Raw genomic sequence first — 15,185 nt, 5'->3', positions numbered from 1 at the left:
CTGCTGTGAATGTCGAAGTATGAATATAATAATGTAAGTCAGGTCGTGTATTTATATAAAAAAATATTGCAAAAATGTTGATCTTAGTGACACATTCGTGCCCGCGAGCGATATAGCTTACTCGCATGCACTGCCCCCTCGCGAATTAACAATCTATGTTAATGAGTCGTTGAGATCGACCTCTAATTGTCAAATTCAGGCTGGGACGTCTTTTAAACTTATGAAACAAGTGACATTTCTTATGTCCACTTGATGGTAAGTGGCCACCGCTGCCCATTGGCGTTGTAAGAAATATTAACCATTCCTTACATCACACCCATACACCACCGACCTTGGAAGCTAAGATGTTATGTCCCTTGTGCCTGTAGCCACGCTGGCTCACTTACTCTTCAAACCAGAACACAAAAATATTAAGTATGTCTGTATTTCGTTAAGTAACTATCGAGATTCTTGACGGTTATTCTCCGTAGAATCTACTTCACGAACCAGTGGTATTGAATTAAATTATGTAACGTGACGATTTAAACACGTTTTTATGTCAAATTGAATAAAGAATATTTTGATCTGATTTGTTTTTGAGTAGACGAACACGGGCCGATGGCGATGATGATGATGGATGGTACCTACCCAGAAGGACTCGCACAAAGCTCTGTATCAGAGTGAATTCATTGAACTGTCATTCGTGCGTTACTACAAATATTATGAACTGTACATACTTATATAACTGACGAATGTTTATAACGATACTCACGCATTAAATAACAGTAAGAGTACTTTTAGTAATCTATGGCACTGAAAACCAGATCGACCCGGTAAAACTTTTTGCAACAAGCAACATATAAGAACGCGCCCGAGACGCGGTTATCGCATTCTCACTTTGACATTCGCATTATCAACATGTCTGCTAAGGTGATTTATTTATTCGATTGTACTTAAGGGAGCACTAAACTAAAAGAAATTAAACTTGTTTATAAGTTAGCGTTTAGCTAACGTAGAGTAACACATCCAACTTTGGTTTAATAACACATTACGAAGCTTAATAACAGATAAAATATATTTTTCTTTTACAGTTCGTTGCCGTCCTTGCTTTGGCCGTCGCCGCCTCAGCCCTGCCCGTAGTCCCCGTTGGCAAAATCGCTTACGCGGAAGCGCCCGCTCAGTACGACTTCCAGTACTCCGTCCACGATGGTCAAAGCGGAGACGTGAAACAGCAGCAGGAGAACCGCGCCGGAGACGCCGTGCACGGCTCCTACTCTCTGGTGCAGCCCGACGGCGTGCACCGCATCGTAGAGTACACCGCTGACAAGGAGCACGGATTCATCGCCAATGTCCGCTACGAGGGACACCCCATCCAAGCGCCAGCACCCGCCAAGATCGCGTACGCCGCTCCCGTCGCCAAGGTGGCTTACTCCGCCCCCGTCGCCTACGCCGCTCCCGTCGCCAAGGTGGCCTACTCCGCCCCTCTCACCCACGTGTCTTACTCTTCCCCCTCCATCTCCTACCAGCACTAGAGTCACTAGTCGTTATCTGTTATCGTTGCTTAAGTTATTTATGTGATATAAATAGTTACAAATAAATTATTTGTTTAAGATTTACTCTGATGTCTTTTTATTCTATTTTATAGTAATTACTTATTAATTACAAACCAAACTAGAGTTACTCATATTTGTATAAGTTACCTTTATTTGACAAATATCAACAGAAAATTTAACACCTATGTGTTACTACCTACACATTATGTGTCAAATTTTTCCTATGTCCTCCAAGCTCTACTTAATCGATTCTGAAGAGTCTAAGACATATCAATATAAGAAGTACTTACTTATTCATAAAATCCATATAAATCATTTATAATAATCAAATGTTTTTAATTCCTGATTGGATATGAAATGATAAGACAGCTCAGTTGGTTCCGTAGCGAACTAATGAAGGTAAGTTTGCATCGTGAACCTCGAGGGACTAACATTGTTAAAACTATCTAATTGAATACAATTCCTTCACTAAAAAAAAGATGTGTATGTCAGATCATCAGAATGACCTTTAAAATGTTCTTGGATGTTATCCTCCATGTTGGGCGTGACAATGGCGGAATATCAGAAATAAAGATACATTGTTATTGTTACTATTATTTAATTTCCCAGTATTTCTCAGGTTGATTAATTCAGATTGAGAGCCAATAGGTTAGAAAGTGTCACTACCCTATTCGGGACTACCAGCTCTTAACATAAATATTCGATTAAAAATAAATAATTTGTTATCATAAGTATCATAATAATTATCAGAACGCCATAAAAAATAGGCAAACTGTTATTAATACTAAATCACCCTCTGAAATTATCAACGCGCCGTTATATATATACCTTCGTAGGCATTCCCCCTGTCTATGGGGGGTTTAGACAGTTGATTTCCTAATGAATAATTCGGTACTGTTCTGTCAACCATACTTTAATTGTCATTTTACAAAATCAAACTAAATCGAATGTAAACCGTTTCGATGTAGAATCTACTGATTTTTTTACCGTAGCTTCTGAAGCCACGGTAAAAAATTCAGTAGATATAATAATATTTTTTATCATCTATATAATCTTTTATTCTTAGATGAAGAAATTTAAATACATTAATTCGCACCTGCAAGTATCTGCGGGATTTTATTCAAGAAGCAAATGTCATGCTCGAAGAAGGGTGTATCGACTTCGCGGAGAGGGAACGCTGGAGTGACAGTTTTAGTTTTACTGGTCGTGTTAATGCAATGGTCTTTGTTACTTTTATTAAAATAATCAATGATCTGTGCATATGAATAATATTATTTTAATATACCGAGATGCTGCTGTAAGTATTTAAATAACCATCGCGAAATAAGTCTTAAGCTCTAAGAATAAAAATAGCCCAAACAGTTCTTTTTTATAAATTGTAGTTTTATGTCCTAGCCGTTACCGGAACGTTACATTATACGTACTGTGTGGTATTTAAAATACTGTAGATCCGTGAAAATATCCAAAATATATTAATCGAGCAAAACAAATCAAACGTCTTTAACTAAAAATTAAGTAAAAATCTTTGGAAAACTTACTTTACCACTTATAATTTAGTATTTTGATTTTCAAAACAAAACAAAAAATTATAACACTACCTATAGCACACAAACCGTGACGCCCGTTTTCCCCCGCGAGGGGTGAATTAAATAAAGTAGCCCATGTCATTTCCCGGTACTCAAACTATCTCCATATAAAATTTCATCTAAATCAGTTCAGCGATTTAAGCGTGAAGCGGTAACAGACAGTTTTTTAGTCAAACAGCTACACTTATTAGTAGTGTTAAGTTCCGGTTTGAATGGTGAGTGAGCCAGGGTAACCATAGGCACGAGGGATCATCTCATCTCCCAGATATAAGCTCCCAAGGTATGTTTAATATTTCTTTCTGAGCTAATGTCTATGCGAGGTGGTGACCTATCACGTGGCCCAGAGGCTCGTTCGCCTACCTATACTTAAAAAAAAAGTTACTTTCACATTGATAATATTAGTATACATTTAATTATGATTTTCCAGTTATAATACATTCCTATGCACAATATTACTCTAATAAAATAATGAGTTTTCGGCGCACTTATAAATTTAGAGCGACTTATATCGCTAATCGTGAAATTTATATTGAGTTCAATATCAACTATTCTAATTTTAAAGTATCCTTAATACATTTTGTGACACAGATACCTAAAGCTACAGAATGAACTCTCATACTAAACTTCTTATGAATGAAGTAGTTTTAAAGCATTATAGCTTAGCCTTTTTTCCGTTATAAGTATTCCATATTGGACGAAATTCTCTGCTTATGTCATAACTTGTTTCAGCCCGTGTATGAAGAAGCGGGGAGAGATGTGAGGCAGTTCATCATCATCATCCTCCTGCCATTATCCCAATTTTATTATTATTATTGGGGTCGGCGCAGCATGTCTTCTTCTTCCATACTTCTCTGTCGGACGTAATCTCACAAGTAACATTATTTCTATCCATATCGTCTTTCACACAATCCATCCATCGTGGGGCAGTTGTAAGTCAAATATTAAATATATCGAAGTCCTTCTGCACTTATAATTCAGGTGGTTGTATGACCGAATCGTAGCTGATAATAGCTTTACTACTAACGCTGCAATTAAACTGAGAACAACTGTTTTTATGGTCTACAAGCTATTCGATTATACAGCGAAAGACTGAGACGTACTATAAACATAAGATAGTATCGTCAAATTGTGTTAAAATGTATCTTTTATAGCATTTCGACAAATAATCATAACTTTAGTATAAATATTCATGATGATTCTATAATATGAATTACAAAATTTAGCAAACTGTGTTAAAGCCATTTTCGATAAAAAAATATTCTTGTGTTTAAATTGTTTCAATCGAGTTTTCAATTTAATTATGTTATTTTAGATTATTTTATTTCGCAAGAGTATAACGTGACTATCAACATATAATGCTCTTTTCAATGGGCAAAAAATATATATAAAAAACTTCAACTTAAATCAAATCTTAAACAAATAATTTATTTGTAACTATTTATATCACATAAATAACTTAAGCAACGACAACTGATAATGACTAGTGACTCTAGTGCTGGTAGGAGATGGAGGGGGAGGAGTAAGACACGTGGGTGAGAGGGGCGGAGTAGGCCACCTTGGCGACGGGAGCGGCGTAGGCGACGGGGGCGGCGTATGCCACCTTGGCGACGGGAGCGGCGTACGCGATCTTGGCGGGTGCTGGCGCTTGGATGGGGTGACCCTCGTAGCGGACATTGGCGATGAATCCGTGCTCCTTGTCAGCGGTGTACTCTACGATGCGGTGCACGCCGTCGGGCTGCACCAGAGAGTAGGAGCCGTGCACGGCGTCTCCGGCGCGGTTCTCCTGCTGCTGTTTCACGTCTCCGCTTTGACCATCGTGGACGGAGTACTGGAAGTCGTACTGAGCGGGCGCTTCCGCGTAAGCGATTTTGCCAACGGGAACTACGGGCAGGGCTGAGGCGGCGACGGCCAAAGCAAGGACGGCAACGAACTGTAAAAGAAAAATATATTTTATCTGTTATTAAGCTTCGTAATGTTTTATTAAACCAAAGTTACTCTACGTTAGCTAAACGCTAACTTATAAACAAGTTTAATTTCTTTTATGTTAGTGCTCACTTAAGTACAATCGAATAAATAAATCACCTTAGCAGACATGTTGATAATGCGAATGTCAAAGTGAGAATGCGATAACCGCGTCTCGGGCGCGTTCTTATATGTTGCTTGTTGCAAAAAGTTTTACTGGGTCGATCTGGTTTTCAGTGCCATAGATTACTAAAAGTACTCTTACTATTATTTAATGCGTGAGTGTCGTTATAAACATTCGTCAGTTATATAAGTATGTACAGTTCATAATATTTGTAGTAACGCACGAATGACAGTTCAATGAATTCACTCTGATACAGAGCTTTGTGCGAGTCCTTCTGGGTAGGTACCATCCATCATCATCATCGCCATCGGCCCGTGTTCGTCTACTCAAAAACAAATCAGATCAAAATATTCTTTATTCAAGTTGACATAAAAACGTGTTTGAATCGTCACGTTACATAATTTAATTCAACGTTCGTGAAGTAGATTCTACAGAGAATAACCGTCAAGAATCTCGATAATTACTTAACGAAATACAGACATACTTAATATTTTTGTGTTCTGGTTTGAAGAGTAAGTGAGCCAGTGTGGCTACAGGCACAAGGGACATAACATCTTAGCTTCCAATGTCGGTGGTGTATGGGTGTGATGTAAGGAATGGTTAATATTTCTTACAACGCCAATGGACAGCGGTGGCCACTTACCATCAAGTGGACATAAGAAATATCACTTGTTTCATAAGTTTAAAAGAGTTCCTAGCCTGAATTTGTCAATTAGAGGTCGATCTCAACGACTCATTAACATAGATTGTTAATTCGCGAGGGGGCAGTGCATGCGAGTAAGCTATATCGCTCGCGGGCACGAATGTGTCACTAAGATCAACATTTTTGCAATATTTTTTTATATAAATACACGACCTGACTTACATTATTATATTCATACTTCGACATTCACAGCAGCAACAATGGTCGCTAAGGTGATATTTTAATTTAAAAACTGTATGAGATAGACTTGACTTAAATTAACTTTTCTAACTGAAACTCAAAGAACCCGCGATAATTATTTATTTTGTTACAGTTCGTTGCCGTCCTTGCTTTGGCCGTCGCCGCCTCAGCCCTGCCCGTAGTCCCCGTTGGCAAAATCGCTTACGCGGAAGCGCCCGCTCAGTACGACTTCCAGTACTCCGTCCACGATGGACAAAGCGGAGACGTGAAACAGCAGCAGGAGAACCGCGCCGGAGACGCCGTGCACGGCTCCTACTCTCTGGTGCAGCCCGACGGCGTGCACCGCATCGTAGAGTACACCGCTGACAAGGAGCACGGATTCATCGCCAATGTCCGCTACGAGGGACACCCCATCCAAGCGCCAGCACCCGCCAAGATCGCGTACGCCGCTCCCGTCGCCAAGGTGGCTTACTCCGCCCCCGTCGCCTACGCCGCTCCCGTCGCCAAGGTGGCCTACTCCGCCCCTCTCACCCACGTGTCTTACTCTTCTCCCTCCATCTCCTACCAGCACTAGAGTCACTAGTCGTTATCTGTTGTCGTTGCTTAAGTTATTTATGTGATATAAATAGTTACAAATAAATTTTTTGTTTAAGATTTATTTTATGTTTTATTTTTAATTTATATTTATTCTAATTATGAGAGACTAGCTGTTACCCGCGGCTTTGCTCGCGTAGAATATATTTACAAATTAACTTAAAATATTACTTCAACCTCTTTGTATACCACATTGGTGTGTATTTCAGCCCTTAGGGTAGAATATCCAGAAACGCTTAAATGCGAATCAACTCATTTTTAATTACTAGCCCAAAAATAATGTAACTTCAAAATACAAAATGTCAACACCTATTTTTCCCTTTAGGCCAAAAATATCAAGAAACGCCTAAATACGTATCTACTCATTTTTAATCAGTATCAAAAATAAAGTTTCCTGCTACTAACTTCAAAAATGACGGTCTTCCAGACTATCCTATATAAGAAATGTCACCCCTATTTCCCTCCTTAGGCGTAAAATATTTACTATTCACCCCAATCTCCGCAAATCTCTGAAAGCTTAAATCGTTATGAAACTTTATTTCATAATTAATTCATAAGATTATTTGTTAAGAATTAAATTTCTTGCATGTAATATTTACAGTCAAGAATAGCAGTCGGAGATATGTATATATGTATGAAACTTATTCCCTGTCTTATCGAAATTGCTATTAATCCAAGATATCCTGCTACCATTCATTTGTCACATCACGAGGTCATAATTTGTGCAGGAGCCTTTTTGAAGTTTGATTTCTACATACTTCTTGACGTCTCAATGTAAATTATTCCTAATTAATAATCTTTATTTCCAACTAATTATATATTTTGTATTCCTTCGTGCGGACATGTAAAAAATTCGTATCTTTCAATTATTATATCAAAAGCAGAGATTTTCGTCCAATATTGAATATTTACAATGGCACGAAAGGATTAAACTTTAATCCCTTTTCACCTTTAATCTTTGAAGGTTACGTATGACAGTTCGTTTTGTAACTTTATATACGCAACTAAATGAATTAAGTCTAAGTATGAATATATTAAGAAGTATTTATGATATCCTATTTAAACCACAAGAGGTGTAGGTACAGACAAATATAAAACTTTCACATTGAATTGGTATCAATGGTTGAGAGCTTGAATAATCTATGATAAGGCGAAATTGTCGAAAAATTAGTCAAGTGGAAAGATTTTTTTTTTAGGGGGCAAAGGAGAAGGAGGCTCACCTGATGGAAAGTGACTACCACCGCCCATGGACATCTGCAACACCGGGGAGCTTGCAGGTGCGTTGCCGGCCTTTAAGGAATCAGTATACTCTTTTCTTGAAGGTTCCCAAGTCGTATCGATTCGGAAAAACCGCCGGCGAAAGCTGGTTCCACAGAGTGGTTGTGCGAGGCAGAACATGTCTTAAAAATCGCGCTGTTGTGGTTTTTGGAAATCTAGGTGGTGCGGGTAAAACTTAGAATTTTGACGAGATGTCCGAAGGTGAAATTCAGCATCCGGGATTAATCCGAACAATTCCTCGGAACATTCCTCGTGAAAAATTCGTTAGAAGATGCAGAGCGATCCAACATCTCTACGCAATGCTAAAGCATCAAGCAGTTCGGAAAGGGCTTGATCGTCGATAATTCGAGTCGCTCTACGTTGGATACGGTCAAATGCAAGGAGCTGGTACTAGAGAGCACCCGCCCAGAGGTAAGAGCAGTACTTCATGTCAGGCCGAATTTGCGCCTTGCATAGTCTTAGACGATGGGTCGACGTGAAATACTGCACTTGCTGATTACACCGAGCTTTTTTGATGCCAATTTGTCTTTGCCTTCCAATTGACCGCGGACTGAACAAGGCTTGAAATATCGACGTCAAGTATTCGGATTGTAGCTTTGGCGACTATTGGAATGTTCTCAAAATGAGGAGAAACGACAAATGGCAAAATTTTAGCGCTTAACGCGCAAACTTGCCTCTTTTTGGGGTTGAAGTAGCCCTAGTCCGAGACTTTGTTTAATAAAGACTCGATTTCAGACACAAGTTTGTTCCGGTTTTCGTCGACGTTTCCCCAGAAATATAAGCACGGTCGGTGTGTAACGTGTCTACGGTACTGTCGTCTACATAGCAGTGAATGTTCCTGATATGCAACAAGTCATTGATATGCAGAAGTAACAGAGTGGACGATAGAACGCAGCCTTGTGGAACACCAGAATTGATGGATTTTACCGTCAATAACAACCTTGATGCTCCGATCTGCCAAAAAGCTGAAGATCTAATTGCATAATTTCCCGGGAAGCCTATAGGATGGAAGCTTCGAAAGAAGCACTTTTTGCCACACGCCACCGCCGTTCAGACTGGCAACTAATGCCCCCCCCCTTGCTCTCAACTGCTTCCGCCCATCTATGAGTAAATTAACTAGAAGATCACCGGCTAAAAGAAAGAAAAAAAAGAAAGATGATGATTATATAGATTATAAATAAAGATACCTATATCAATCAAGAACTGGTGCTAAGCTAAGCCGACCTACTAGCAAAATGTATGGAATACGTAAATCTAAGGCTTGTTTATTCTGTCTTAGATTAGAAAGTTTTATAGATTTACGAACGACTTTTATCTGGTAGCAAAGACTTCATACTGCCTTTGCAAAACGAAGTTAGTTAGTTACTTTGAACTCAATGCAATTGTCACGATAAACGATTATATTCGAACTACTAAAATAAACGATTGAAATTATATACGATCAAGATATCATTGTAATCTTTTAAATAAGCGGTTGTTAAAATAAGGTTTTCAATAGTTCTGTAATAAAAATGATGTATAGAGAATTATCCAGTTAAATATCCAAGAAAGAATATTAATGTGCAAGTTAACAAAAGCGCTATTTGTAAAAAGCCCTTGAGCAAGTTTTAGAAACTACGAATAGGTCGAAATGTTCACCAATTATCTTACATTTTTTACATTAGCAGCCTGTAAATATCCCACTGCTGGGCTAAGGCCTCCTCTCCCTTTGAGGAGAAGGTTTGGAGCATATTCCACCACGGTGCTCCAATGCGAGTTGGTGAAATACACATGTGGTAGAATTTCCTTGAAATTAGACACATGCAGGTATCCTCACGATGTTTTCCTTCACCGCCGAGCACGAGATGAATTATAAACACAAATTAAGCACATGAAATTCAGTGGTGCTTGCCTGGGTTTGAACCCGAAATCATCGGTTAAGATGCACGCGTTCTAACCACTGGGCCATCTCGGCTCATTTTATATTACTATTTATATTATATTATCTTATACAACATATAAGAATATTGGAGTGTCTGTTTGTAATATTAAAATAACCGCTTTTTACTAAATGCATGTACACGATATATATAACAAAATAACATTTTTTACAATGTTTGTCTGCCTGTTTGTTCCGGCTAATCTCTGGAACAGATGGACCGATTTTGGCGAGACTTTCACTGGCAGATAGCTGATGCAATAAGGAGTAACTTAGGCTACTTTTAATTTAGAACTATTAATATTTAAAGAATATATGTTGGATTGTGTTTTTTTATTAATCGTTGTGTTATTTTGTTTCGTTTTTATCTTAAATTAATTTAAAAATGTCTTAAAATTGTAAAATATTTTCTACAAAATACTTAGTAGGGTTTTACTCATTAATTAGATAAATATATTTGATAAACAATGATACACAAATAGGTGGTTTTAGTAACAAATGCCCCTCGAGGTTCACTATATAAGCCAATTTAAATCAGCTGATAAACGAATATTATCATATATAAAATATATTATCATTGAAATAAAATGTAATAATTATAAATGAAATTAATTAAATATTCATTCATTTAAATTTAGAATCAAATAATAGCTTATACAACTTTACTAAAAACACGGGCATATAATCAGTAAGTCAAAGTCAAAGTCAAAAATCTTTATTCAATATAGAAGTGTTTACACTTGCTTATTGATTGTCAAAAATCTACCACCGGTTCGGAATTTAGCACCTCGGACCTGAGAAGAACCGGCAAAAGAAACTCAGCGGGATATATATATATATTTTTTTTAACCATTTTCCATGTACAATGATAATTATATTTTAGTTATTTGAAACAGCCTGGAGGCGATCATTTCATTCCCAAGGTGTGCAGTCAACTAAAAAGTCATTAGTGTTGTAATATCCTTTAGCACACAAACGCTCTTTAACGATTCTTTTGAATTTTATAATTGAATAATTTTGAACGTTTTCTGAGATCCTGTTGTAAAAACGTATACATTGCCCCAAAAAAGAGTTACTAACTAAGAGTAAGTGATAAATATCAATTTTTCTTCAATCCAAAGCTCTTTAGAGTCGATCAAGTAGTGCTTGGAGAACATAGAATTACATCTGTCAAATACAATATTAGATATTTGCTAAACTTTCTTAATAATTTGTCATTAAATACGTTTTGCAATGTGTATTATCAACGTTTTTTTATTTATTTAAAAATCGATAAAGAAAAACAACAGAGTAAATCTTAAACAAATAATTTATTTGCAACTATTTATATAAATAAATTAGATAATGGTAACAATTTAAGTCTTAGTGGTGGTAGGAGATGGCAGGAGATGAGAAGGTGACTTGAGTCAGGGGGTGAGCAGCATATGCGACCTTGGCAACGGGGGCGTACGCAACCTTGGCTACGGGAGCGGCGTAGGAGATGGGTGCGGAGTACGCGATTTTGGCTGGAGCAGCGTATGTGATCTTGGCAGGGGTGGCGTATGCGATTTTAGCTGGAGCTGCGTACGCGATCTTAGCAGGAGCAGGCTGTGGGATGGGGTGTCCCTCGTAACGTACGATTGCGTTGAATCCATGTTCCTTGTCTGAAGTGTACTCAACAATACGGTGCACGCCATCGGGCTGCACTAGGGAGTAGGAGCCGTGGACGTCGTCGCCGGCGCGGGCTTCTTGTTGCTGCTTGATGTCACCGGTGTGCTCATCGTGGACGGAGTATTGGAACTCGTAATGAGCGGGTGCTTCAGCTTCGGCGTACGCGTATTTCGCGACAGGAACCAATGGTATGGCGGAGGCGGCTACGGCCAGGGAGAGGACGGCGATGAACTGAAAAAGGGACCAGAAACATTTTACAATGATGTTAAAACTTTTATTTCATATTTATTTAAAAATATATATTATATTATAACTTGTAATTGTTTTCGTCTCACCTTAGCTGCCATTGTTGCTGTTACGGTTGTCGAAATGTAACTATGCCTCGTTGTGACCCGCTCAAGTTTTTATACATGAATTATCGCGAGCTTTTTGGGCATGGTGACATATAATCGGCCGCAGGCCACAGACCATGCACTAATTAAAGCTACAGTTGACAGCGAGGCGAAGGTCGTCGGCGTACGGTTGAAAAGTCAAATGTAAGTAGATCGTGAGTTGACATACAGATCACAAAACACCTTACTTATCATATGATACATCTCTTGTAATATTCAATGCATATTTATGATATCATTTAAATAACTTAATATGTCTATGAGAGATTTCTTTGAGATAAGTGTGATTTATTCATCTGGTTGTGAACTTGGTCCCTACCAAGTTCAAAACCAGATTGTGGTGAAATTTAACTTTAATGAAGGAATGATTATTTGTATATTATTGTATAAAACTTTGGGAACATTCTGTATTCCATTTTGATTGCTTCACATTGCTTTGTAACGTAAAGTACATCATTGTTTAAAACCTTTTTATATATTAAGTATATATATATAATTTATATAAAATTATATGAGTTATTAATTCTTCTTTATCAGAAAATATTATTATTTGGTTACGTGGTTACGTTGGTGGTTTACGTTTAAAAAGGATAGGTACTTAAAAGAAAATCTTTTTATTGAAAATATATTTTTTTTTAGTTTTAAATTATTAATTTAAAATATATAAATTGTTCAATCAAATGAGTCAGACTACTTTTATGTCAAATTTCATCACTATTAGCTTAGCGGTTTAGTTGTAATTAGATAACAAACAACTAGACAGGTATCCAATAGTCTATAATACTAGTTGCAGTTCAATTCGATAATGTTAGGAATATATCATATTAGTAAAAAGTTCCAAAATTGCCTATGTCTAAATCTCATTGTCTTTGATTAGCATCTGTACTAATATTATAGATGCGACAATAACTCTGTCTGTCTGTTACGCTTCCACGGCCAAACCTTGAATCAAATTTTTATTTAATTTGCTATGAACAAGCTTGAAACCCAAGAAAGGATATAGGCTACTTTTTTATACCTAAACCTACGAACGCTTCCTAACACGAGGGAGAAGCCGCATATGAAAATTAGTATACTCTATACCTGTATAATTTCTCTATTCATGTTGTTAATGAAGATGTATCTGTTATGATATTGTTAATTTATTGTACATCATCGAAGTCGTTGAATAATACGTAACGCGCTCCAACGTTAATGTTGTTACGTTTCCAGTGTAACCCATCAATTATCTAACTTTACACAGTACGTGATGAATGGTATAATAAACATTTTTATAGCTAACAACTGACGAAACGCGAGTGAAGTCGCAGACAACAACTAGTATATAATATTTGAAAATATTCTAGATGGCTATGTAAGAGAGGGACTATGCCGAAGGTACTTGTTTCGGCAGTACACACACCAAAAGGGCCATACTAATCTTCTCTGTATCGCTCCAGATACAGAAAAGATTAGTATGGCCCCTGCTCAAGGACACGCAAAATCGCGAAGCGTTCCACAGTTTTTTTTTACGGTAGCATCCCGTGATCCCGTGGCGCCCGCCGAGAAGACGGAGAGGGTACCGCTGGTTTTTTAGTGGGTATTCCGGTTTACTAAGGCTCACTATGCCGGAGGACTCTACAGTTACAGTTATTATACAAATAGATGTCAGGGGTTAGATTTAGTTTTCCGTACAATATGTATGTAACTTATCATAACGATCGGTTTAGTAGTTGAGACGTGAAAGCGTAACAAACAAACAGATAAAAAATATCATTTATAATTTAGAACTAATAGCTTAATGACAGAGGGTCGTAACGTATGATCTTATCTGTTAAATGATCTCTTTTCTTAATGAGAAAATATATGCAAGTAAGTCTCACGATGTATTCCTTCAACGCCGAACACTATTGACGAACGAACGAACGAAGATTATTGACACACATTGGGCATATTAAAATCTTGTAAGGGTTCAAACTCGCTATCTACCTAAATAGTATTCTTGCTTGAGTTGTTACTGATTGTTTGATAATTTTAGTTGTTCTTAAACATATTTTTTATGAAATACATCAGATACCATTAAAAAAATTTCTATATTCAATTTGTTAACGCAATATAGACACATAAATAAAAGGCACATAGCAATAATGTCATATTACTTATTTACCGGTTTAAAATTATGCAATTTTTTAAATAAGGTCTCAAAATGTTTAACTGTTTCAAATTTAAAGGTCAAAAGTGAGAAATGACAGAGGTCAAATCGGTAAAAGTACCTAAAGAATGTCGCTCGATATGCAATAAAATTATTTTCTTCGATTTGCAGTAAATTGACCTTAAATACAGATAAAATAACTTTTTTTTTTAGATTGCAACCCACAATTATATTAGGTATATTGTGTTGGTGTATTATTAATGATTCTATTTTAAACGGTAACAAAATATATCGAAAATATTTAAGGAATTGACCAGAAGTCTGTGCTTGTGATATAGGTAAGCGGACTGGCAAATGGGCCCCATGATCGTGAGTGATCACCAACGCTGATAGGCATATTGTATAGACAACTTTGCCTCACCCTTCAAACCGGAATACCAGACAGGTAACAAGTTCTACTGTAAGGTCGGAATCGAACTGGCTACACGCATAACCTTGAGATTATCAACAAATATTACTATTTATTATTTAATATCACAAAAAACTTTCGTGAATTTAAGATTAATTATGAAACATTTTATCAGACTAATAAATAATCATTTATTTATTCCTATCGATTCGTTGAAAAATATCCAGACAAGGTGTCTGTATCGAACAAAAAATATGCATCAAGAATGTGCAATTAACCATCGTTTAGTGACCCTTTGCTTTCTACTTCGCTTTAGTGTTCGTTGGAGCACTGCGGATATACCGGATCATGTTATAGTGGTTTCTTATAGGGAAATTAAATCTTGCAGAACCTTGGCCCACATGTGATGGGTGTGGTCGGAGTTCGGACCGTTAATGCGTGTAACACGTCCAGATAAGAATGCGCGTCTGATTGATGGAGTTCATGCTTATGAAATATTGCTAATAATTGACATAGTTCGAGGGACACTTAAATTGCACGACTTTTACAAAAAAAAAACAAGATTTGAAGAGTAATACGTTGCTTTATGAGCGGTATGCCTCAGTGGTTGGAAAACGTAAATCTCAAATTAAGATTGCAGGTTCAAATCCGGGAAAGCATTATGTATTTTTAATGCACTTATTTTGTATTTATAATTAAATCGGTGCTCGGCGGTGTAGGAAGGAA

General features: G+C 37.2%; 2 protein-coding genes and 1 non-coding gene across 3 annotated transcripts; 2 read left to right on the top strand and 1 right to left on the bottom strand.

Moving 5' to 3' along the window:
- The first annotated feature begins 882 nt into the window (after positions 1-882).
- LOC135193631 (cuticle protein 18.6-like) lies at positions 883-6,727 on the top strand. The gene is made up of 3 exons (XM_064216995.1): positions 883-909; positions 1,071-1,472; positions 6,221-6,727. Exons 1-3 carry the CDS (start codon positions 898-900, stop codon positions 6,659-6,661), a joined length of 855 nt encoding a protein of 284 aa, XP_064073065.1. The 5' UTR covers positions 883-897; the 3' UTR covers positions 6,662-6,727.
- Positions 4,504-11,971, bottom strand: LOC113398769 (cuticle protein 21-like). The gene is made up of 3 exons (XM_064216994.1): positions 11,863-11,971; positions 11,309-11,758; positions 4,504-5,048 (listed from the first exon to the last, which is right to left on the bottom strand). Exons 1-3 carry the CDS (start codon positions 11,872-11,874, stop codon positions 4,608-4,610), a joined length of 903 nt encoding a protein of 300 aa, XP_064073064.1. The 5' UTR covers positions 11,875-11,971; the 3' UTR covers positions 4,504-4,607.
- A 1,384-nt stretch (positions 11,972-13,355) lies between these two features.
- On the top strand, positions 13,356-13,424 carry LOC113398842 (U6 spliceosomal RNA). The gene has a single exon (XR_003368936.1). It is a non-coding gene; the product is annotated as a U6 spliceosomal RNA (small nuclear RNA).
- Positions 13,425-15,185: the final 1,761 nt, after the last annotated feature.

Source organism: Vanessa tameamea, chromosome 14 (assembly GCF_037043105.1).
Source record: "Vanessa tameamea isolate UH-Manoa-2023 chromosome 14, ilVanTame1 primary haplotype, whole genome shotgun sequence".
NCBI classification, from domain to species: domain Eukaryota; kingdom Metazoa; phylum Arthropoda; class Insecta; order Lepidoptera; family Nymphalidae; genus Vanessa; species Vanessa tameamea.
This window is presented reverse-complemented; position numbering and strand designations above follow the sequence as displayed.

What these genes read in the sequence shown, in the direction of transcription:
- LOC135193631 (XM_064216995.1), top strand. An exon ending in ACTCCGCCCCTCTCACCCAC is followed by an intron (nt 1,473 to 6,220) that starts GTGTCTTACTCT and finishes ATTTTGTTACAG; the next exon opens with TTCGTTGCCGTCCTTGCTTT.
- LOC113398769 (XM_064216994.1), bottom strand. An exon ending in CGTACGCCCCCGTTGCCAAG is followed by an intron (nt 5,049 to 11,308) that starts GTCGCATATGCT and finishes TTTCTTTTACAG; the next exon opens with TTCGTTGCCGTCCTTGCTTT.